Source organism: Mesocricetus auratus, unplaced genomic scaffold, assembly GCF_017639785.1.
Source record: "Mesocricetus auratus isolate SY011 unplaced genomic scaffold, BCM_Maur_2.0 Super-Scaffold_100676, whole genome shotgun sequence".
Lineage (NCBI taxonomy): Eukaryota > Metazoa > Chordata > Mammalia > Rodentia > Cricetidae > Mesocricetus > Mesocricetus auratus.
The window spans coordinates 33067450-33090201 of NW_024429266.1; the positions used below are offsets into that span (position 1 = coordinate 33067450).

The following is a 22752-nucleotide window of genomic DNA, read 5'->3' on the forward strand; positions in this document are numbered from 1 at the left end:
CTCTTGTTCTTCCACCCTCATTTATTGTTTTCATTTCTAATCTGTGAGCATTTTCAATTTGTCTTTGCTGTCCTGGCAAACAAATACCAAATGCAGACTCTAACAGGCGCCAATTGGGTCATGCAGTCACAGTGATAGGAGGGCCAGGAATTACCTGGATAATTCCCACAGGAAAGACAGAAGACACTGCACCTGTGCACTGGTTAGCGCACTCCAACCCTGAATTCTCTTCCTGGCCATTGGCTAATATAGAGCATTATGACAGGGAATGCTTGATTTTGTTGCCAGCATCAAAGGCCAAAGATGTGACCTAAAACACCCCATGTTCTTTGAGTGACCCATTAGAATTCTGTCATCGACAACTTTCTTACATAGTCCTGAAACTAATTTTTACTTTTAGTGAAAAATTTCCTCTTATGAAGTGAATTCTACTATTTTATAATCTTTCACCTGGACCTCTTCAACTGTGCAAGTTGGAGCAGCTGGCTTTACTGTGTAGATCAATACATGAATGTCACAACCTGCTTGCTTTCTCCTGGGCATTGCTGGCAGGACTGATATATCAGAATAACTGCAACACAACACTTTCATAGACTTTAGACATAGGCTTTCTAGTTCTTGGCCATTCTTTCCTGTTTGTCTATAGGTTCAGGAATATATTTTACTTGAAGTATTCAGCTAAATAGGTTTTGAGCTTGTTTTTGTTGTTGTGTGTGTGCTTTAATAATTATTTGAGTTCATTATAAATGGTTCCAAAATTACTGTGTAGGAAGAGGATACCCAAACTCCTTTGAGGACCTACCCTAGTTCAGTTCTAGGGTTCTCTAAATAGGTTTTAGTGCTCAAGACCTCTTTGAGAGTTAGCTTTTAACCATTTTAGCTTTCTCTCCTAGCCATGTGTAAGCCACGTTTAAGCTAAATTGAGCTACTTAACTACTGTTCCTGAAAACTCATGCTCCTCATATCTCTACCTACCAAATAAAACAAAAAAAAATTCCGGCTTCTCCATGAAACTCTGTTTGTTCTTCAACCTTATCTAAGTCATCCCTTAAGTATGCTCTCATTGACGGCTGCTCAAAAATTTTTTGTTTTGTTTTTTGGTAGGTCTTGGAACTCATTGTAATTATTTATTACCTACCCATGCTCCTATGTGGACTATTAGTTCTCACAGAACTGAAACTCCATCTTATTCTTAGGCATAGGAACCATGCATGGTCTTCTCTAGAAGACTAACGGGGTGAACATTTGCGGAAAACATGAATGAATTGAAGAGTAAATGATAGAACACAGTGGTGAGAGAGCCATTCTATAAACAAACTGTTTCATTCATGCACATGTGCTCACACACTGTACACTCATACAGATACCACATATTTACACACACACACACACACACACACACACACACACACACACCTGTCTGAGTAAGAGGCAGGCAGCAGCTGGGTTGAGCTTCAGCTTCACTTCCCTGCCTCACAGAAGCACCCATTTGTAACTTTTTGTATGAATGACCATGATGAATTTTCTTCCCTGTCTGAAAGTCACAAATGCTTTTCTTGCCACTTTTCTCTGGCATATCAACCTTAATTTCTCACAAAAGACTTTAACTATTAGCAGGCCTGGATTTGGCTTTTCTGTCTAGAATGAACCCACTGCAGTCTTAATGTAGGCCATATCAGAATGTTAGGAGGGAAACAGCAGTACCCCTTATATAGGTTTCTCACCTTATGGTCTAGAACATTAAATAAAAATTCCAGGAAATTAAGGTTTACCATTGATTTTTCCGTAACACTCCAGTATGTATCATTATTTGGAAATCTGTCAGTTTTCAATTCAAGTTGTATTCTTTACATTCAAACCAATCTCGATTAATTTTGGGAAAATCATCTAAAGAAACATGGCATTAGTTCAGTACCTTGATTTAAATCATGATGCATGGCATCTTCTACTTTTCACTTATCTTTTTATTTCAGAAAGAAAAATGCATCCATCTGTTTGGAATTGTTTTATAAATATAAACTCGAGCAGCTTATCATTCCTGTTCCAATGTCCTCAAGATACTCACTCGCTCCCCTCTTCCCAACAGTTGTCCTATGATTTTATTAGTGTCCACAATGCAACCTCATAGACAGTGAAAATCATAGAATAATGGAAATTAGAGATGGAAATGACAGATTAGGTGTCTTTGTCTATTTCCTGGGGCTAATGTTCTTGTCAGTCTGCAGTTCAGTGCTTTACTCTATCTTTCTCCAAATGACACCAGTGCTGGGACCTCTACCATTTCCCCCGAGGCTCTTGTCTGCATCCTAAGACTGTCTCTCCATCCAGCCATAGGGAATAACAAAGGCTTTGCAATTACCAAGTGAAGTCAGGCCCATCCTCACAAGATATGTCTGGGAGGCTAGAGATGTGGAGGCTTGAGCGATTAACCACCAAATCCAATCACTGCAGAGGGCTAGGCTGGATCATTTAGAGCAAACGTGAAATGATATTTTGTAGTTGTTTTCTTCAGTGGCAAGATTGCAGGCTATGAGATAGAGAGGTGGTTATCCATCACCGTTTACAACATTTTACTCAGTAAGAATCATGGTCAGCTGAGATTCTCAGCCATCACATAAGCTAAAAGGCTGGCTCAATACCCACTGTGGAAACAACTTAGCAGCAATGAGAGTTGGGGTACAATGAAGAATTTAAATGGTGATTGTCATTCTATATTCATACCTCACTGGATATCTATTAGCCAAGGCCTCTACTCTTCTCTCCAAATGCTTTCCTTTAAAATGTGTGGACTGCCTATCTGATAAAACCGCAAGTTCCATTCAAATCAAGCCCTTCTTCATTCTCACCAACTCAAGAATTCCATGGTATTTTGACCTTCCTAACTTTTCTGACCTGTGACTCAGATTTCCTTTTCCTAACTTCATTTACTCTTGTTCATATCCCTCAATTTCAACCAGTTCCAGAACATTTACCCTCTTCTATCTGTGGGCATCTATCAAAACTTGACTAGTCATCGGCTGGCTAAGCCATCGGAGTTGAGTTCTTCTCTCCACTTTTCATAAATCACTCCTTCAGGCTCCTCAATCATTTTTATTGCTCTTCTCCAAACTCTCACCCATTTGTCACCATATTTATTGCTTTGAAGGTGCAAGAATACATTGAATGGCATAGGTTTGGTCTCATCAGAATCATGTAGAAGGGGCTGATTATTGACCCAGGAGTGAGAATCTCTATGGCATTGTCACAAATGACATTGGGTTTTTTTTTTTTCATTTTGTCAGGTTGTAAACACAGATCTAATTTGCAGTCTAGGAAATCACTTACCAACATTATTTTCCTGATTTCTATCTGGTTCTTCCTAGTCCATTGATTGTTATTATTAGTTAACATTTATTGATCCTTCTCACCATTTACCCAATGCACAAAGCAAGCTCTCAGAATTCAAAACAAAACCCAAAAGTTGCTCCTAAAAATCACAACACAAGACGTATAGTGGTGATGGCTCCATAATGATATAGGTTTACTTAATTTCATTGTACCATAGATTTAAAAGCCTACTGACATGATAAATTTATGCTATGTATGTTATATTGTAACAAAAAATTCAAAAATGTAAAAAAAATATTAAGCAATAGATAAAGTTGCTACTTTCCTCAGTTACATGCAGTTTCAGGTAAGTAAAAGTCATACGAAGAAATATGGTAACTGGGAATGTGGCACAAGGATTCTTCCTCAGCACAAAACACTTCCTGAGTCTCATGTCACCCCTGCTGACAGTACTGGTGACCACAGGTTTTGATGTCTCTCCGTCTTTGGAAGTATTCATCAAACTCCCAGAGAGCTATAGCAAAATCTGTGTGGCTTCCAATGTCTCCAACAAAATCACCATCTAAGTTCTGCCTGTGGAATTCTCATGGATGGATGTGGAGTGGAAAGGAGGAGAAAGACAGCTTCTTATGCAGATCCCAGCTGGATGCTGCAGGGCTCTGAGTCAGAGGCGTCATCTCTTGACTCATAGATGGAGGAATATATGGCATGGACATCACTGGCATGACATGACTATGATAAGATACAGTGCCATTTTTACTATGGACTGTTAAGAATTCAACCACCCATGGATGCTACTTCTCTGTGTACAGTTGTTCCCACCATGTCTGTGTGAGAAAGCAGTGACTGCCAAGTTGTTATCTCACTCACCCCTGGTTTGTTCCCCATTCATTCCGAATGCAAAGGTGCTTGTGGACAGGATCTTTCATGTAGCCTTCGTAGCACAGACATTCCCCTTAGGATCAGGGTAGGAAAAGAGAAATATAAGTCAATCAACCGCTATGTCAGTATTTGATAAAGTTAATATGAAATGATCAGATTAAACCCCAGCTTCATTAATGGCATAAATAATGTGATACATTCCACTATGTCACACATGCCCCTCTCCACTACCCTCATGAACGAATCTCCCCATTTTCCAATGCATGATGATTTTATACACTGAGAGATCCTAATATCTGCAAAACACTTAGTGTGTATTGCTGTATATACAAAGACTATCAAGCCTTTTGAGGAAGGGGACATTTTATGTCTGTTTTCTTAATAGCATGGCAATGAGCAAGTTATGGGTAAATGTGTAAAGGCTGCATGCATGAACTATTTCTAGTATTGCTAAGAATCTGAAGCTCAGTCCTGTTACTATATTATGCTGAAAGGGAAGCCAAAACTCAGACAAGTCATGAGACTTGTCAGCCTTTTAAAAATGACAGTTAGTACTTGAACCTATGACTCTGTCACTTGAAACACTATCATCATGCCATGCTGTAAGTCCACAGAACTGCCATGGGATTTAAAGGAAGTTGCAATCTTCTGTTTTTATAGGAACTACGTTTTCTAGTGAAAATGTCTAGTTATCTTTTGAAGCTAGTAAGCAAAGATCACCTGCACCCTGCATTGCTCAGAATCTTCCTGTTCTTTCTCAACATTAGTTTTATTTTTGCACACCAAAGAATCCAACAACCCTCTGGAATTGCAACAAAATTATCTATTTGTGGATTTTACCCTTTCTAAGGCAGGGTTGCATGGCATTCATCCAGTTAAAAAGCAAACTTGAGACTAAGGATTAGCACCCATTGCTCTGTTGAGTACCAGTCCTGAAGATAGTAGCTGTTAACTCCTGATGTGACTGCTTTTGCATATGAATCTTCTTGTCTCTTTGCCACTGTGACATGTTACACTAAAGCATCTGCTCTTAATCTTCTGACGGCTGGTTATTCAATTTATAACCAGCGAAATAACAAAGTGTGATTTCTTGAAATTAGTATATAACAAATTTACAAAGGTGCCAAATCCTGAGGAGACAATATGCATACAGTTTATTTATCTCCCAAGGAAGAGGCACTTACGATGGGTATAAATAGAATAACAGTTTTAAATGCTATTTCCTCTTTATGAAGATAAAACTTAATAAAAATGGAGAGGGTGTATGTGATAGGGGAGAAGAGTCTGAACAGTTTAAAAATTTAGCTCATGCATGTTAAGATTTACCTAGAAGCTGTTGCCTCTCAGGGCCCCATACCAAATAATAGTAATTTAACCTCTGTCCCCAAAACACTCTACTCAATGTACTGGTGGGGGCAGTGAAAATAGGTAACTTCTTAGTTTTAGCTAAGCCTAAGGAGTACATTGTTTTATGTCTGACTTTAGTATGGCAAGCTATATTGGAACCTACTGACCCACTTTCGGTCCAAATTTATTACCGTCACTAGTGCTGGGTTATAGTTACAAATGGCCATGGAGATCAAGGTGAAGCATCAGAAAACATGGCTTGAAATTAGGTGGCTTGTGATAAAATCTGCCAATGGTGACTGCTTTTTGATAAAAGGAAAGATAGATAAGATATAAAAAGCAGATTATAAGATTTAAAAAGCAAAGCAAGAGGAGAATAAGGCTTTATACCTTAAGAATTCTAAAGAAAGCCAAACACCAAACTGTAAAGTATACAGGGAAAAGAAAAGGTTAATCTCCACAAACAGGTAGGCTTGTTGTAAATATTGTGGGCATTAATGACTTGCCCTGTGTTGTGACAAACAGAAGGCAAGAACAATTTATGGGTGATTTTGGCTCACCCATATAGTGCATCACAGAGGCAGGAAGGTTGCATCTACAATCAAGAAGCAAAGGACAAAGAATGCTAGTACTCAGCTAGCCTTATGCTTTGTATGCAGTCCAGGACTCTAGCCCATGGAACAGTACCTGAATATATGTGTGTATGAATGACAGGTCTTCTCACCTCGATTATCCTAATCTAAATAAGCCCCTCTAGATGTGCTCAGAGGCTTGTTTCTTCAATGATTTTAGATCTTGCAAAGTTGACAGTCAATATTAACTATCACACTACAGTTCAGAGTTAAATCATTAAAATATCTAGCCTGGAAATACGGCTCAGTGGTAAAGTATTTATTGCCCAAGTATAAAGACCTAGTTTGGGTCCCCCAGCATCCGTATGAAAATCAGTCATGGCAGGGTGTACTTGTATTCCTAGCTCTTGTGGTGAAGACAGGTGATACTAGAGAACTCTATCAGAAGGGGTGAACTCCAGATTCAGCTAGATACCCTGTGTCAATTAAAAAAAGGTATAGACAGCAATAATAGTAGATAGCTGAAATGGATCTTTAGACTTCAAATGCACACCCATAGACATACCTGCATACATGTGCACGCACAGGATATATCACACATACCCAAAATATTTGATTGGTTTATAGATAGCAACACCCCCAAATATGAAGATATCTAAGCCAATTGATATGTTAAATGCTCAAATGTATATTTTCCTGTGAGAAACATACTCTTCTGATTGTCCTTGATGCCAAATAGACATGAATAGGATACTAAGAAAGAGAGTATGCTCATAGGAGTGTGTCAAGTACCACATTCTGTTTCCCAGAATGGTCTCCACTGGAGCGGGGCAGGTAGCTCATTCACAAGACCTTGTGTTCCATCTCTGGCACCACACAAACTAGACATGGTAGAGAATGCCTGTAATCCCAGGACTGGGTAGGTAGAGCGAAAGCTCAATGTCACCCTTAGCTATAGAGTGATTCTAAGGCCAGCCCAGGCTATATGAGATTCTGACTCAAAAACAAAAACACAAAACAAGAATAGTCTCAGCTGGACACCTTCTCTAGAATTAAGGATTAATGATGAAAGAGTAGCTTCTTCTACATTTGATATCTGGTTACCACAAAACATGTAAAAATAAATTCAGTAACAACTCCGAGTTCAAGCAGAGACCTATTTTCCTAATGACGTAAATACCTACCATTTGTACAGTGCATTTACCTGCTCAAATTGCCTTCATGGTCATTATCTCCACATGAGGCTTCCATCACTTATTACCATGTGGGGACACACTGCTGACAACAGATAAAGCTTTTCCCCATATAATGGCATATGCCACCCAAAGTCAGAGAATCAGTAATTTTCAAACATACCAGGCTAGAGTTTGGGGATATCCAAAATCTGCCTCTCAACAGATCCTCATTTCTGAAATCCACCAAACTTCCCTCTTCTTTATTCCTCCTAAACCAGTTTGGCCATCTATACTACAAGGAGTTCAGACTTGATGAGGAAAGTTACTATGGAAACCAACTGCTAAATCTTGACTTTAAGAGGGGTTTCATGTAAGCACAGACTCTGACTGTTAGCTGTGAATTTTAAAGACCCCACAAGGGTGTTGGATGCCCTCCTAAGCCGAAGTGTTACAGTCTCCGCATCTGCTATGACAGATGACAGGGAACACATGAGGCGCTGACTCTGTGGTGGTGTACGTAGGAATCCAACAGAAAGACATGTCATGGCCACAGAGAAGTGTCCAACCAGGAGAGTGTAACATGTCACAGTGGCTGCAGGAGCTATTCTGTGGATGGCACTGTCAAGGAATAAAGACCACTGCAAGATGTTGGTGCAAGGGATAGAGACTTCCCTACCTACTTTTGCTTGGTACCTTGAGGACAAACACCTTGAGCCACCTTTCGTGATGGACAGAGCCTTTGCTCATTTGACATTCTGCAGTTGAAGGATTGAGTCACAAATCACATCTAAGGATTAAGAAAGACCTTGAAGCTAGGGTTTCTCGGGTTTGACTGGGCTTACCACAAATTTCTTTCATTATAAAACCACACAAAGTCAAAGGCCCTGAGTCATAACACTGCTTCAAGAAGTGGTTGGTTTTTATTAGATGGACTGGCTGTCTCTTGTCTAAAAAGAGAACTATCCATCTGGACATAGATAATACAAAATCACCTAATAATTCCCCACCACTGGGAGTTAGCAAAAAAGAGGCAGACCCAGGATTGAATGACCCCCAGGAAACTGTGGGGGAGAGCACCAGGAACATGCTAACGTTCACCCTGAAGGAAGAAGGTGCTTTAATGGAGTTACAGGAGTGAATTGGGAATGAGTATACAACTTAGGTTACAGCAACAAAACAGGGATGGAGCTCTCCTGATTAACTGGGTTCAAATGCCCAATGACAGAAACAGAGAGATGCAGAGAGAGAGGCTCACAGTGGCTCAGAGCAAGTACTGAGGTTGAGGCTGAATTGCCTGGAAACCTGGTCCATGGCCCTCTGAGAGTTGATACATTTTGACCTGCTTGTGCTGCCCATAGAAAGATCTGGAAAGGTAGGGATTTGCAGAGAATATATTAGAGCCATATCAAACATTCAAGTGTGAGTTTTCATGGATGCCTGTGCTTCCTGAAGACATATAAAAGAAACTGCATAGCTTGAAAAAGGCAATGGAGGCTGTGGCCAGAATTGATGTGACTGAGAAATGAAGCAGGTGTCCCCGGTTTCCACCACTGCTCATATGGCAGGACAGAGGCTTGGGATGAGCAAGGAGAAATGCCGATGCAAGTAGGTAGTCTGCCATCAGAAAACAAACAACCACAAAGCGTTCCTTTTAGAAATCACAGGGAAAGTCAGCCTAGGACAGGATCCAGTAGACACTAAGCTCCACAGCCCTTAATGCTTTGTGATTATCCCAACTCAACCAGAGATGCTTCTGAGGGGCTATGCTGGCAGGGTGAGCAAGAAGATTGGCAGTTGGCCAAAGGCCTCATTGGAAACTGAGGCTTTCAACAGCCACCAGAAGGAAAGAAAACAACCCTGAGCCTACCATCTAGGTTCCCTTCCAGAAGGGCAACATGATGAGAAAAATCACAAAATTAGCAGACATGTGATTTCTGGTGTATCATGCACCCCAAGCTTACTTTCCAGCGGGGCCATTAACTAGGCAGTGGTGTTAAGCCAGTTGGTCAATATCTCTCTAAAGTATTGGGTTGTGAGGGAGCTTTAATTGTCTAAGCTTGGTGACAATGACATGATGAGCTCTTGATAAACACCACCTAGCACAAGTTTTTTTTTGCCAAAATAATTTTCCACCTGTCATTACAAAGCAGCAAAGAGATGGACCACATTCTGTTGTGTGGCATCCTTAGCAGCCTGAACCTAAGTTAAAAGCATTCCAAATCTTCCCATATACTAGGGATTCCCATTCCAGGTACTAGGACTGACTCATCACACGTGATACCTGCTCACCAATAACTGCAAATGATAGATACAACTGTCTTGTCTCTCCCTTCTCAAGCACACCCACATATAACCAAAAGCTCTAAGGAGATGAGGGTAATTATAAGAACATTTGCCAGTGACAATTTACTATTGTCCAGACTGGTCTCTGAGCTCCACCCCTCACAGGTGACATGGTATCAGGATGTAAGTGGAGGGGAGATAAACAGGACCTGAAATAAACCAGCAAGTTTCCTATAGCCCTGGTTCTTTCACAGGCCCTCACACATCTTTAGAAGTTCTGAGATTAGGATGGGGGTATGGGAAGAGGGGGATACAACCCATTTCTCTCCTTTAGCTCTTTTGTCCTTCCTTTGGTATATTTGTAGCTGATCTCAAACTGAAATGTCTAAAGTAATATCAATTCATTTTGTCATGCCTTTATAGGCCAGAGGGGACCAATATGGGTTCTATGGGGGCTAAGTTCAAAGTGCCTACAGAGTAAATCTTTACAGAGCCAGGCTCCTTTTGAGAGGCTATAAGTGAGACTGTGCTTCCTTGCCTTTCCCTCTTGTAAAGGCTGCCTGAGCGCCTGGCTCATGACTTGCCCTTCATCTTCAAAGTATACAATACCTTGATGAATCGTTATTTCATCATGGTACTTTGACCTGTTCTCCCTCCTGCTTTAGAGAAGTATTGTCATTGAATTGGGACACCCAGATAATCTATGGTAATCTTACTTTTGTAGTACAAGTTGTTAGGCAACCTTAATTCTGTATACCATCTTGCCATCATTTGCCATACAATATCACACATCTACATATTGTGGAAAGGAGGATGTGGGCATCTTGCGGAGTGCATGTTTCTCTCTCTCACACCTGGTATTGTGGAGTCATGTGCAGATGATGTGTAAATATACCCTTAGCTTTGGGACACTTTTAGGAAGACTGCCTAAGGAGAGCTCCAGGCACCAAAGGCTGCTCCTTCCTAATGCCTGAGCATCTGTGTTTGTGTGCTTGTGTGTTTATGGGTACGTGTGTCTGCATGAAAAAAAATACACAAGTGCATTTGCACAGTCCTATGAATCCATATGGGCAGACCCCTCAGTTCGGCTGGGAAAGCACATGTCCCAACACTCTGACATTTCCAAGGAAGCTAGCTGGAGGATTGCAAAAAATAACGTCAACTTGACTTGAAGCCAATTCCCACACTCAGCTCTTTGGAGAAAGGCTCTAGGATGGAGTGTGGGAGGCGATAAAGTTTCTTAGTGATGAGCGTGTGGGATGACCATATCATCCCATGTGCAGAGAGAAGCAGCACAGGCGGAGGGGTCCAATTCCAGCATTAATGAAAATGAAAGGCTCCACAGCATCATTTCTCAGCTGCTACAGCAAATGAAGATGTTCTACCTTAGTTCTGTTGCAGGACTTCAGTTCTTATTTTTAGTATCCCTATGACTTTCCAGTTGGAGTTTCATTAGTTATCACAGATACCAGGAAAACATTTACAGGGGAGGAATTTCCCATTTTCTAGGGAGGATTAGAAATTAGACATCTGGAAGGGATTGGAAGAGTAGACAGGAAGAATTTTATGCAGACAACCAGCTTCTTGGCACACCCAACAAGAATGCTCAGTACAGGTTTCCTTCTAAAGAGTTGAGTGACAAATATGTTGGATTGGGCATACCTGGATATATCATGTTACCTTTGACAACCTTATTTCTTCTCTGATTTCATGATATGTTAAAGACAAACTCTCCTTATATGTATCATGGGACTTTGGGCCAATCAGGCCCAGATAATCAAACATTAGGTAAAGAAGAAACTCCTGCCTAAGCCTCCCAAGTGCAGAACACCCAGTCCCCTCCTTCCCATGTATAATTGTAGGCCCTTCTTTTTCTTTCAAATCAAAGAAGAAGCATGTGAGATTCTCTGGAGGTCTTGTTGCTCCCAGAAGTGAGTTTAACAGCTAAGATTGTCCCAAATCCTCTAATCCTGACCAGCTGGAGAACAAGGGTACCAGAGACCAGCTCTGCTACGTGGAGAGTTCCCACCTCTGAGATGAGCTCTTTTTAATTTCTTCTAAGCACACTAGCTTTTAGGCATGGTGCAGAGCCCATCTGTTTGGTTTGGTGTTTGCCTGACAGCGTAGGAGGGACGGCAAGTAAGCACCGTCTTAGACATCAGATGTTGAAAGTGCTGTACTTTCTCTTCCATATGGGGACCTAGAATCTCTGTCAGGGGCCCACGTAAAAATAAGTTTCAAACCTAAGAACATGAACTTTAGATGTCATAGTTACCTGCTACTTTCTCAAAGAGATTTAGTAATGGATTGCAACAAAATGCACATTGTATATCTTAGGCCACAGCTGTGGAATAGGCATGCTGAAAACCCTGCATCTCTCTCTGGAGTTACACAAGATCGACAAAAATCTTGAGTATTTGGTTCATAACTCCTTCCCTTATTCTATGGTATCACACTACTTAACTAGGAAGATTCCACCTGTGATATTCTAATTCTTGAAATGGCCTTTTTGTAGAGGTTACTATATATGAATTTCGTATGGCTTGTTGTGAAACTTTATCTATGTCTTTGAATACTTGGTCCCCAGATGGTGGCACTGGAAGGCTGTGGAAACTTTTGGACATGAGGTTTAGTTGGCAGGTGTAGGGCAATAGGAGTAGAGGTAAGGTTTAAAGGTTCTGTGTTAGCTCCACTTCCAGCTACAGCCCTCTGGTTCCTGGTCCATAAAGATGTGGTAAGCCTTGCCACATTTCTCACCATCTCAGGTAAAACCCCATATACCATGCCTTCCCTGCCATGACTGACTGTTTCCTTTAACCATGAGCCAACATAGAGCCTCATCCTTTAAGCTGTTTCTGGTAGACATTCTGCAGCGTTAACAAGAAGAGTAAACACCTTTCTGCCACAGAAGGATACAACTGTCTGGCACAGAGACCTGGGCTCCCAAGCATGCAGTGCTCCAGGGTAAGGCAGCCACCCCACTTCACAGCACCTGAATCTGGGCCCTACTCAGAACTACCTTCGTCTTGCTGGATAGAGTAGCACACTTAAATATGTCTATAGTCTTAGTGTAGCGATCCATTTCTGAGACTCATTGTAAGAAAAATAAATTCGCAAGAGCCCTGCATTTCTTTGTTTTAATAGTATTTAGAAAAAAAGCAATTTAGAGCCTTCTAAATTTGAGGCAGTGACTGTTTAATTGAGCTATGATACAGATGTAGAATGCAGCTGCAAATGACCATGAAAATGTTACTGAGGACTATGATTATGGAAAATTCTTATGACAGACTATTAAGGAAACAAATTCAGGAAAACTCAACTAGACATCCTATGCTTCCAGGAAATCTTTTTAAAGGAAAATATGCATAGGCTAGTGATGGAGAGAAAGGGCATGAAAAGTCTTAAAACGATTTGTCTAGGAGACAGAAATATAGATAATCATCATTTTCTTCTATACTGTATTTTATGATAAACATTAATTAATTTTGCAAGTATAAAATGGGTAGTTCTAGTAGCCAGACAATGATAAGATGGGCCTTTACACAGAAAGGCTGCAGTTAAAGATCATGTCCTGGCTCCTGACAGACTACTGTATGTTTTTATGCCCAGTGGCTCAACCACATGGTGATATCCAAGGGTAGTTTATGCTTGAAATGGAAAGGGTACAGTGGAGTTGGGAGAAATGGCTTGAATTTCAAGGGAATGATTGCAAAAGGCATGCTCTCTCTGACAGTTACCCGCTTCCCGGTGCTCCTGCCTACCAGTTTCGGGGTCACATTGGTGTTCACAAGGGTCTAGGAGCCGCCGGGCACAGAGGTCCATGGCCCAGGGCCCACTGGAGTTCTGCTGAGAGAAGAGAATCACTTGGGCAGGGTTCAGCCAGTCACTGGCATCCAGCTGGCTCCCCTCCAGCAGGATGAAGCGGCTCCCTACAGGGTGACAGAGAAGAAACATGTCAGTGGATGCACACATGCACCCACAATACATAGCACAAGCCACAAGAGACAGAACATATCCTAATCCAGGATCATTACACTCACCAGTCCTAGGCTACCATTAATTCTAGCAAGAGGGATTGGCAGATGGAGTTTCTGCCATCACAATGACTGCTGTGAAAACAGGGACATTAAACCTTCCAGCTATATCATTGCCTACTGCCATGCCTCATCCCATATTGCTGGAGTGTTCCTAAGGTGATAGAGCGACAGAGTGGCTCTGTGGTGACCATGACATGGCTCCATCGGACTTAGCCACAAGGCCTTGGCACTGGGCCAGGTAACAGGGACCCATGGCCTGTCTTTGCTTGCCATGAAATAGCAGGTCCTCTAATGCTGTGAACATTCCCTACCTGTTTCTAGCCTTGCAGCAACCCAGAGAACAGATATTAACAAGTCTATAGGCTTAAATGATTCACGGACTCTTGGAACCTATGGTATGCCCTCATTATATTGGGGTTCTCCTATATGAAAGTAAATTATTGCTTTTGAGGTCTAGGTATATTAGCAAGCTAATGCAGTTAGTAATCTCTTACCTGGGAAAAGCAAGCCAAAGCATGACTGTTCCTTAAACACCTCTGCTGCCCCGTTTACCTTTCCCTTCCTTGAACACTAAAGGGCTGTGATGTCTACCTCTGCAGTAGCCAGCACACTTTGCATTTCTCTATTTACAGACAGAGAATGGTCATAGAGAAATGGAGATGACACATTCAGGTTGTTATTAGCCCCATTTCTTAGGTCATCTGTGGACAATCTAACTGTAACCACCTCCTCCTTTTGGGGGCATATCCCTCCTCACCACGAGAGTGACCCTTGTTTTTTCTGTCTCATGCCCAGTCTGAAAACTGCCTGTTACTGAAGAAGCAGTCACTTTCTTGGCAGAATGAGCTCACCATCAGCAATCAGGTGCTCAGGGACATGCAGGGTGATTTTGACAACGAGAGGGCAGCTGACATGAGAGGAGCACACCAGGCCAATCACACAGCTGGTGACGCTGATCAAGGTCAGGGTGGTCTTATTCACAGGACTTCGGGGAGAGCCCACTGAAAGCAAGACAAAAACAAGACATGGTGGTAAAAAATCCAGGCACTGACCGTCCAACTCGGCCTTCTGCTGGCAAACAAGGGAGGTGTCTGACAAACCTAACACACAACAATCAGAAAACATCTCTACTATGTGACCGCAGGAAGCTTCATTGGGGACATCACCTGTTGAAGTGGAAGTGAACTTGGTCAGCTGGTGGCCCTCCAGGTCAGTAGTGGTTAGATGAGTTCAGATTCTCTGTGATTTGACTGGGTCAAGGTCACAAGAGGTTACAAAGGGGGCGTCTCTCCTCCCCTTCCCTAGCTGAGTTCCAAACTCTTGGAAGCAAAATTGTTTAATCATGCAATAGAGTCCCATGGCTGTTCACAAAGGGTACTCTAAAGTCATGCTCACATAATATAGACCCAGGCTTCTAGGAGGAGCGTCCCCCACTAGAGGAGATTGCTTATGACTTATGGGTGAGCAAATGATGCTGTCACATCAGAATCCCCTCCTCCCTCAGTCTAGACACCACTGGAAAGAACGGTAAAGGAAGAGCTTGTTGTGCATTTTTGGGGGCCTGAATTTTCTCTTGCTTTTAGATGAAGAGGTGGCAAAGCAAGGGATCTTTCACTTGGAGGCAGGATACACGTGGGAGGGTGAAAAAGCAAGGCAATGGAATGCATAGTTCGGGAATTTTGTTATTCATGTTAATATTTATTATTAATAGTAATGTAAGCCCAGTTATGGGAGGAAACTGCTAAGCATCTCTGTCCATTATTTCCTTTTAAATTCTTGTCGGTTCATAATGCACACCTGTGAGGCTACAGAGTGACTGTCTACTTTGCAGAAGAGGGAAATAAGTCTCAAAGAGATGGTCCTAATTGTGACAGCTCACACTTGTGAAATGGTCATTATGTGTCAGGTGCTGATGCTCAGAGTTCTACATGGCTCACATCACTGAATAACAATCGAGGCATCATGAAGCAGCTTCATAAGAGGCTGCAGAGTGTAGTCAGAGCCAAGACTCTATAAAGGACAGAGCTTTGGGAACTGTTGCTCTCAGGAAATATGGGGAATGAGTTTGGGGCCCATGACCACCTACATATCAGTGTGTGGGGTCTCCTGAGGGACTGTGGGGAGGGCTGTTAGGAGGACTAGATGCAGAGGCTGCTGATAGCCTCTGGCTTTTAAAGTTGGTAAGATACTATTCTTACTGGCATCGTTATGGCATCAATATCCATTTCCTCACACTTAAAAACATCCTTCCATCCAGCCTAGGTAGCAGACCCAACAACAGAATACCTTCTGGCTCTAAAATCCCACATACCCCAAACTATACCTGTCACCTTTCTCAAAACCCAGCTTCCTACCCTAGTTCCATTGTTCAGGATATGGCTCTGTCATCAGACAGTTCTCAATTCAAACAACTCCATTATGTCCAGCTCTCCCCCAGCATGCTTACAAAACACACTTTCTTACCACTAAGGCCTTTAATTGTGTTGTTTTCTTTTTTCATTTTGTTTAAAATTGCACTTCCATTCTCTCATATTAGGGTTAGGGTAGTACCTCTGTCACACTCACAGACACACGCCTTGGTTCTCAGCTAGCATCTATACTGCCTCATGGAGATTCCTCAGAAAAATGGGAATAAACCTACCACAAGACCCAGCAACTCCACTCTTAGGCATATATCCAAAAGATGCCCATTCATACAACAAAGATGTCTGTTCCACTATGTTCATAGCAGCTTTATTTGTAATAGCCAGAACTTGGAAGCAACCTAGATGTCCCTCAACCAAAGAGTGGATAGAGAAAATGTGGTACATCTACACAATGGAGTACTATTCAGCAGAAAAAAATAATGGAATCATGAGATTCGCAGGCAAATGGATGACACTAGAAGAAACCATCCTGAGTGAGGTAACCCAGTCACAAAAAGAGAAACATGGCATGTACTCTCTCATATATGGATTTTAGACATAGATCTGGGGAGTGCCAGCCTACAATCCTATGGCCAGAGAGTCTGGGAAACAGAAACTTCATTTAGTGGCTGATCGAAGAAGAGGTAGACTCCCTCGGTTAAGTACTGAGCTGAACTCAAGAAAGCCAGTAACAGAGAGGGAGGACTGATGATCAAAGGGATTAAGACTGGGCTGGTTTAACCCCCATAAACAGCTGACAAGACAAAGGTAACTCTTGAATCCCAGGCATCAGCCTGGGAATCCAGCATGGGACTGATCAAGACCCCCTGAATCTGGGTGTCAGTGAGGAGGCCTAGGTAATCTATTGAGCCTTGGGCAGCAGATCAGTACCCATCCCAAGTATACACATGGACTTTGGACTCCCATAGAACAATGTGAGTTGCACTCTCACCCTGAACTCTTGGGGAAGGGTCTAGGCCCTTCCCTATATGAAATGACAGACTATGGACACCCCCATGGAGGGCCTCACCCTCCCTGGGGGAATGAGGGGATAACGGGGGGGGTTGGCGGGAGGGCACAGGAGGAGGGGAGGGAATGGGAGAGGGACCTGGAACTGACTTGTGAAGCAACCTTGTTTCTTATCTAAATTTAAACTGGAAAATAAAATAAAAAAAAGAGGAGACCTCCGCATAGCACAACTGAGATAACACAGCAGATTCAAGGCCTTTACAGTCACAACTTTGTCACATCTTCCTAGATTCTACTGATCTTTTAGCTTTCTTCCCAATACAACCCACAAAAATGCATCCTAGACTTTACACTTGTAAGCTATTTCCCAGCTTTCTCACTAGACCATCCCTTCCATGCCAGTGACTTTGCACATATTATCTCCTCCTGCATAGAAGGCCACTTTGTCACCTTGTCATCCCGGTCCACACCTCCTCTTCAAGACTCAGCTCAAACAATAACTTCCTGAAAACACTTCCCTGAAACCTTCAAGAGTAGATTCTCACTCATCCTTGTTCCTCTAACCCTCAGTGCACCCTGCTGTTACAGCTCTTATCACACAATGTCATCACTGTTTGCAGGCACTTGCCACTGCTCTCCTGTGATTGCAATAAGTCGAAACTGATATTTTTGTCCCTTTCCTGTGTGCATCATCAACCCACAATCTAGCATCCCTGCCTGCCTTCAAATTTTCCAATGGTTTCCTATTTATTTACAGAAGCAAGTACAATTGCAATAGCATGGCAGAGTTTTGCTTTGGTCGTTAGTTAGCTTATTCTCTGGCTTCTCCCCTACCTTCCCTATATGTTTATGTTTATAACCTGGCTAGAGCAGCCATCTCCCTCACTTTCTTGACAACCACATTTCTTTCAGTCCTCAGAGCCTTTTATGTACTACATTCTTCTGCTGAAATGTTCCTAACCGGGACTTGTTTTCCAAGGCATTCTATGCATTGCCTATACTTCAGTTCTAATTCTTCTTTATTGCCTCCTATTGCTGCCATGTAAAATTAAGTGTTATCGCTTCTGAGAACTCATCTTATTTATTTATATTATTAGGTGAAACCTTATCATTGTGTCATGTTTTCATGTTTCCCCTACCTATCATGGAGGCTGACCCATAGGAGGTAGGCTATAAGATGTTTTTGCTGGTCTGATTGATGTACCCAGTCCAATTAAGCAGACACTTACACACATATATTATAGGCAAAATCCTTTAGTAGGCACTTTGAAAAAATAATTAGGAATGCTCCACCCCTGAGCCACTTACAGTTTAGTTAATAGCAGTAGACAGCTGATGCATTACAGGGGCTTAGAATTTAAAGAAACAAATCATTTTATGCTGTAAAGCAACTAACTCATTACCAAGGGTTTTCTCAAATAAGACTTTATTAAAGCAAGATACAACCTACTTTGTACAACCTAGATTGTGTACCTAGTCTATAAAATGTTTTGAGGATCAAGGGAGAGGGGGATGCTGTCATCCACATTCTCACTTCAGGAAAAATGAAACATTTACACTTAGACAAAGAAGAGCACTATTGGCTCTTCAGGAAAAAACACACACACAATGGCAAGAAAAATTCAAATACTACAGACTGGGAAGCCTACAGACACTGGAATACAGAACGGAAATGCTGTCTGCCTTGCAGTTTCTGGGAAGAATGAATTCTGTGTAAAAAGAATTTGAATAGAGGTAGGATTCGGCCAATGTGCGTATATTCTGAGAGCTACTGGTTAGGTATTGGTCAAAAATGATACTGAGTCCTGCCCACACAAAGTGGACACAGTTGATGCCATTCATATGTCTTCCACACTATCTTAAGTGGAGTCTGTTCAACATATTCCAAGATGGGGTTCTGTAAACACTGTAGGCTATAATTGGAAAGATTTGAGGGCAGCAATGGTGATTTCATATACTATATCCATTGCCAAAATAAATAAAGGATGTAATCCTCACAGAAGCCATGTGTATGAGTTATTAGTAAGTCATTCAATATGTGCAAAAACTGATGCTCAGAAGAGCTGTGTCCTTATGCAACACCACACAGCAAGCTAATGCTGAAGCTTGTATTTGGCTGTAGAGCTCCCTCAGAAGTGATGGCAGTGCCAGGAAATTCATGCACAGTGGTACCTACAGCACCAGGAGTCACATCTGAAGTCATTAAGGATGAGCCTGAAGCATTATATACAGAGGCTACATGGAAACACAGTGTGTCAATGCAGAGAACAAATTAGTTTCTTAGACTGTGCCAGGAGAAAAGAAGGGGTCTGGAGGCTTAGGTATCAAGATTCTACTGAGTAAAGACTTAAAGGCCGAAGAAAACTATGTATTGTCAATTCCTAGATAATTCCTTACTGGCTATGCCCACCTATCCCAGCCTAGTTCAATCCCAAGGACAAAGTGGCTGAATTGATGAGGAACACACATATTATTCACCGAACAAACGTCATCCACCCCATTTGTCTGAATGGCAAAATATAACTTCTGAGTCTTCCGGAAGGAATTGAGAGTCTTCTGACCAAGAAACAGCCTTTCAAACAATTTGGAAACTTGTTTGAGAGTGCCATTATCTGGGAGAGATGACTCTCGCTCTCACTGAACTTTAGACTCTTCTTTCTTCCTGGGAGAAAGCACCAGCTCCAATCCAAGCGTTCTTCCTGGTGAAGTTGGCTCCAGTGCACAGAGCCCTCTGTGGCCCCTGCCTTCCCCACCTGCACCTTGTTTACCCTCCTTCCTATGATACCCACCTCGACTGCGCCTCCGGCTCCGAGAGGGGTCAGTGTAAAAGGTCAGTTGCGGGTCATTTTCTGCCTCTGTGCCTGAGTCCCCTTCAGGGTTCAAGAAGGCCGAACCAGCTGAAATGAATAGAGAACCATAGTAGAAATTTTCACTTTTTGTGATGCAGAATCATAGGCTGAGGCCTAACTGGAAAATCAATAAAAATAAGAGTGGTTGATGGACAATGTGGGAAGAGGTAGTTGAGCGGCTAGGGCTTCTCGATATCTAGTTTTGTTGGGGAAGCAAACATTTATGAGAGCAATTGATAACACTCCAATCTCCACACAGAGCATGGCTCCATGATGAGAGATTCATCTGACATCTGCTCGTCAGAAAGGACTTCCAGAGGTCAAGAGCAGAGAGGAAAAAAAGGGAAATGTTCCATTCAGGTTAATAGGAAAGCAGAATTATGTCAGAGCAGGAAAGACATTAACCTTCTGAGTTTTTACTTATTCTAGAATATATACATATATACAAAAAGAATAAGTAATAAGTCATATTGTGGGAGACATGTCCTTCAAGCCCTCTAAAGCATAGACAAATTCTTTGGTCTTTTGATGTATATACCCTCTGTCCTTTTCTGATACTGAAACAGGTAAAGGGTTTTAAGTCTCCCTTTAAAATGGAATTGTGCCATACCTTCATTATAACCTCATTTTCCCAATCAAATAGATGGGCAGGCAACTTTCCATATTAACAAATAAAGATCTAAACGATCGTTTTAAATGACTGCATGCTAAGTCACTGGACATTAGGCAGATGGGCCAGATAGTTAACCAATTCCCTGTTGGTGGGCGTCTAAACAATTTTCAATTGTTAGCTTGTTTAAATGTAATAAACAGCCATTTGCACACATCTTTGCACACTTGTTCAATTAGTTCCTAAGAACTATTCACATCTATGAAGGTTCTTAAAAGGTTTCCACTCATATTTTCGGGCATGTAGCTTTTATCTGGCCTCCCATTGTAGCTATGTGTGACAGTATGTGTGGTTGGTATAATGACCCTGCCACTACCCACATTCTGGAACCCATATTCGAGACTTAGAACTAGGCATGGCTACCTCTTGCTTTGTTGTTGATCCTCTTTCTCTGGCTACTGGATGTGTGGGACAGCAGAGTGGCTTGCTGGTGGTTGGAATCCACAGGGCTCGTGGCTATGATGTTATCTTTATACTTGTTCATCAGGGACAGCTTGGCATTGTCACTTCCTATATAAGGAAAAGTCAAGACAAAGAAGAAAAAACTTCAGAGAACAGGCAAAACATGGAGGAGAGTGAGAAAATCTATATGGGCTGAATAGATGGGTCCAGGACATTGGAATGAGGAACATGTAAAGTGAGAGGCTGGTGGAAGCTAAGATGCTCCTCTCTGCTTTCTCAGGACTGCAATGTTGCAGGAGGAGAGAAGTAAGAGGATTACAATTTAAAATCCAATTTAGCTAATTCTGTATTGATAATGTCACTGACTGCCAGTCTTTGGCTAAATGCAGAATGCAGGATTTTTCCTTCTGGCCAGCACAGGGTTTTAGCAGAAATAGATTCTATGTGCCTTCAGATGGAAGGTGGCCTCTCTTTTGTCACAGTCTTCATCATTTCCTGTTGACTGAACTCTAGCTACTGCATGGATTTGTGCGATCTGTCTGTTCCCTAAAGCAGTTTGGGTCTGAATCCATGACCTTGTTACTATGTCCAACACTGTGGGGAATATGATACATGTTGAAGAATCCTCCTTCCTATTCCTAGACTTCAAAGTTTTCAGACATTGAAGTCCTTAGACTTTAAATCATACTAGGAAGTGATTATTGATAAAGGTCATCTTCTAGATAAATAGAATTTCTGTTTCTTCCTATGTGATTTTAACCTCTGCAGCTTCATCCAGTGTCTGTGCATCTTTAGTAGCATGCAGTATCAGATGTGTCTTCCTCAAAGAAGAAGGTACTGGACAGTGCCTTGAAGGACCACTGTTGAGGTATTTCCTTTCAAGATGTATTTATTCATAGATGTTTGAAAGAGAGAGAGGTGGGCTATCATAAGAGAGCAGTTCCTCCCTCTCTGCATGGTTTTTGACCCTGATCTTGTTCTGTTGGATTAGGGCCACGGCTCTTCTATCCACTGTCTCCATAGATAGATCTAGCATATCAGATCTGATGCTTTGATTGCATTCTTCCATTTTCTTTGAAAAAATGCATCCTGTGTAGAGACCACAGAAGCAGGGGCCAGATAATGTAATTAGAAGACGCCAGACCCACATCTTAGGAGGCAGAGAGAAAACCAAAACCAACCAAGAACTCCAACTAGACAAAAAAAGCAAAAAACAAAACAAAACAAACAAACAAACCGGGTAGCTGAGGACCCTCCCTGTCACTAAAGAATTAAGTTGCCTGTGCAAAATATGTGATATACAAAGAAGTCAAGCCAGGTTGGTTTCTCATGCCACTACCTCACTTCCTAAGGAGCTTTTCAGTATACACTAAAAGGCTCTAATACACTTTTACTATACATAAATGCATCTTTCTGATCCCAGTGCTGAGTGGAAGTGAAAGTGGGTCCAACTTATACTAATACTATGCTTCTTATTTTGTGGATTAGAAAACCATACAGTTATCTAAGAAAATAGGTTGGAACTTTTATTATTAAGTCTGAGAATTTCATAAATTAATACAATGTATTGTGATCAGAACCCCTACTCATGTCTCATTGTTACTCATCCTATATGCTCTCCCACACGTAATGCCATCATATATTTAACGTCCTTTTGATAGAGTTTTTTTATATCCCACTAAGTCCAGTTGGTGCTTGCCTGTATGTAGGTGGGTGCAGGACTGTCCACTGGAGCACAGACAACATACCAGGGATCACACTCATGAAGAAAACTACTCTTCTTCTCCCAGAAGCCATAACTGCTAATAGCTTCTCAACTGGGGTGTAGTCCATG

The 22752-nt window shown here is 41.8% G+C and overlaps 1 protein-coding gene across 2 annotated transcripts in view; it reads right to left on the minus strand.

The window, feature by feature from the left end:
• Positions 1–22752, minus strand: part of Astn1 (astrotactin 1) — a 311034-nt gene that overhangs the window by 146393 nt on the left and 141889 nt on the right. The window contains exons 4-8 of one of the 2 annotated variants that reach the window (XM_005071325.4): positions 20880–21026; positions 19787–19894; positions 14475–14624; positions 13324–13515; positions 4198–4282 (exon numbers count right to left, since the gene is read on the minus strand). In XM_005071325.4, the coding sequence (XP_005071382.1) occupies positions 4198–4282; positions 13324–13515; positions 14475–14624; positions 19787–19894; positions 20880–21026 (682 nt within the window). The remainder of the gene's footprint in view (positions 1–4197; positions 4283–13323; positions 13516–14474; positions 14625–19786; positions 19895–20879; positions 21027–22752) is intronic. The other variant, XM_005071326.4, reaches the window with a different exon arrangement.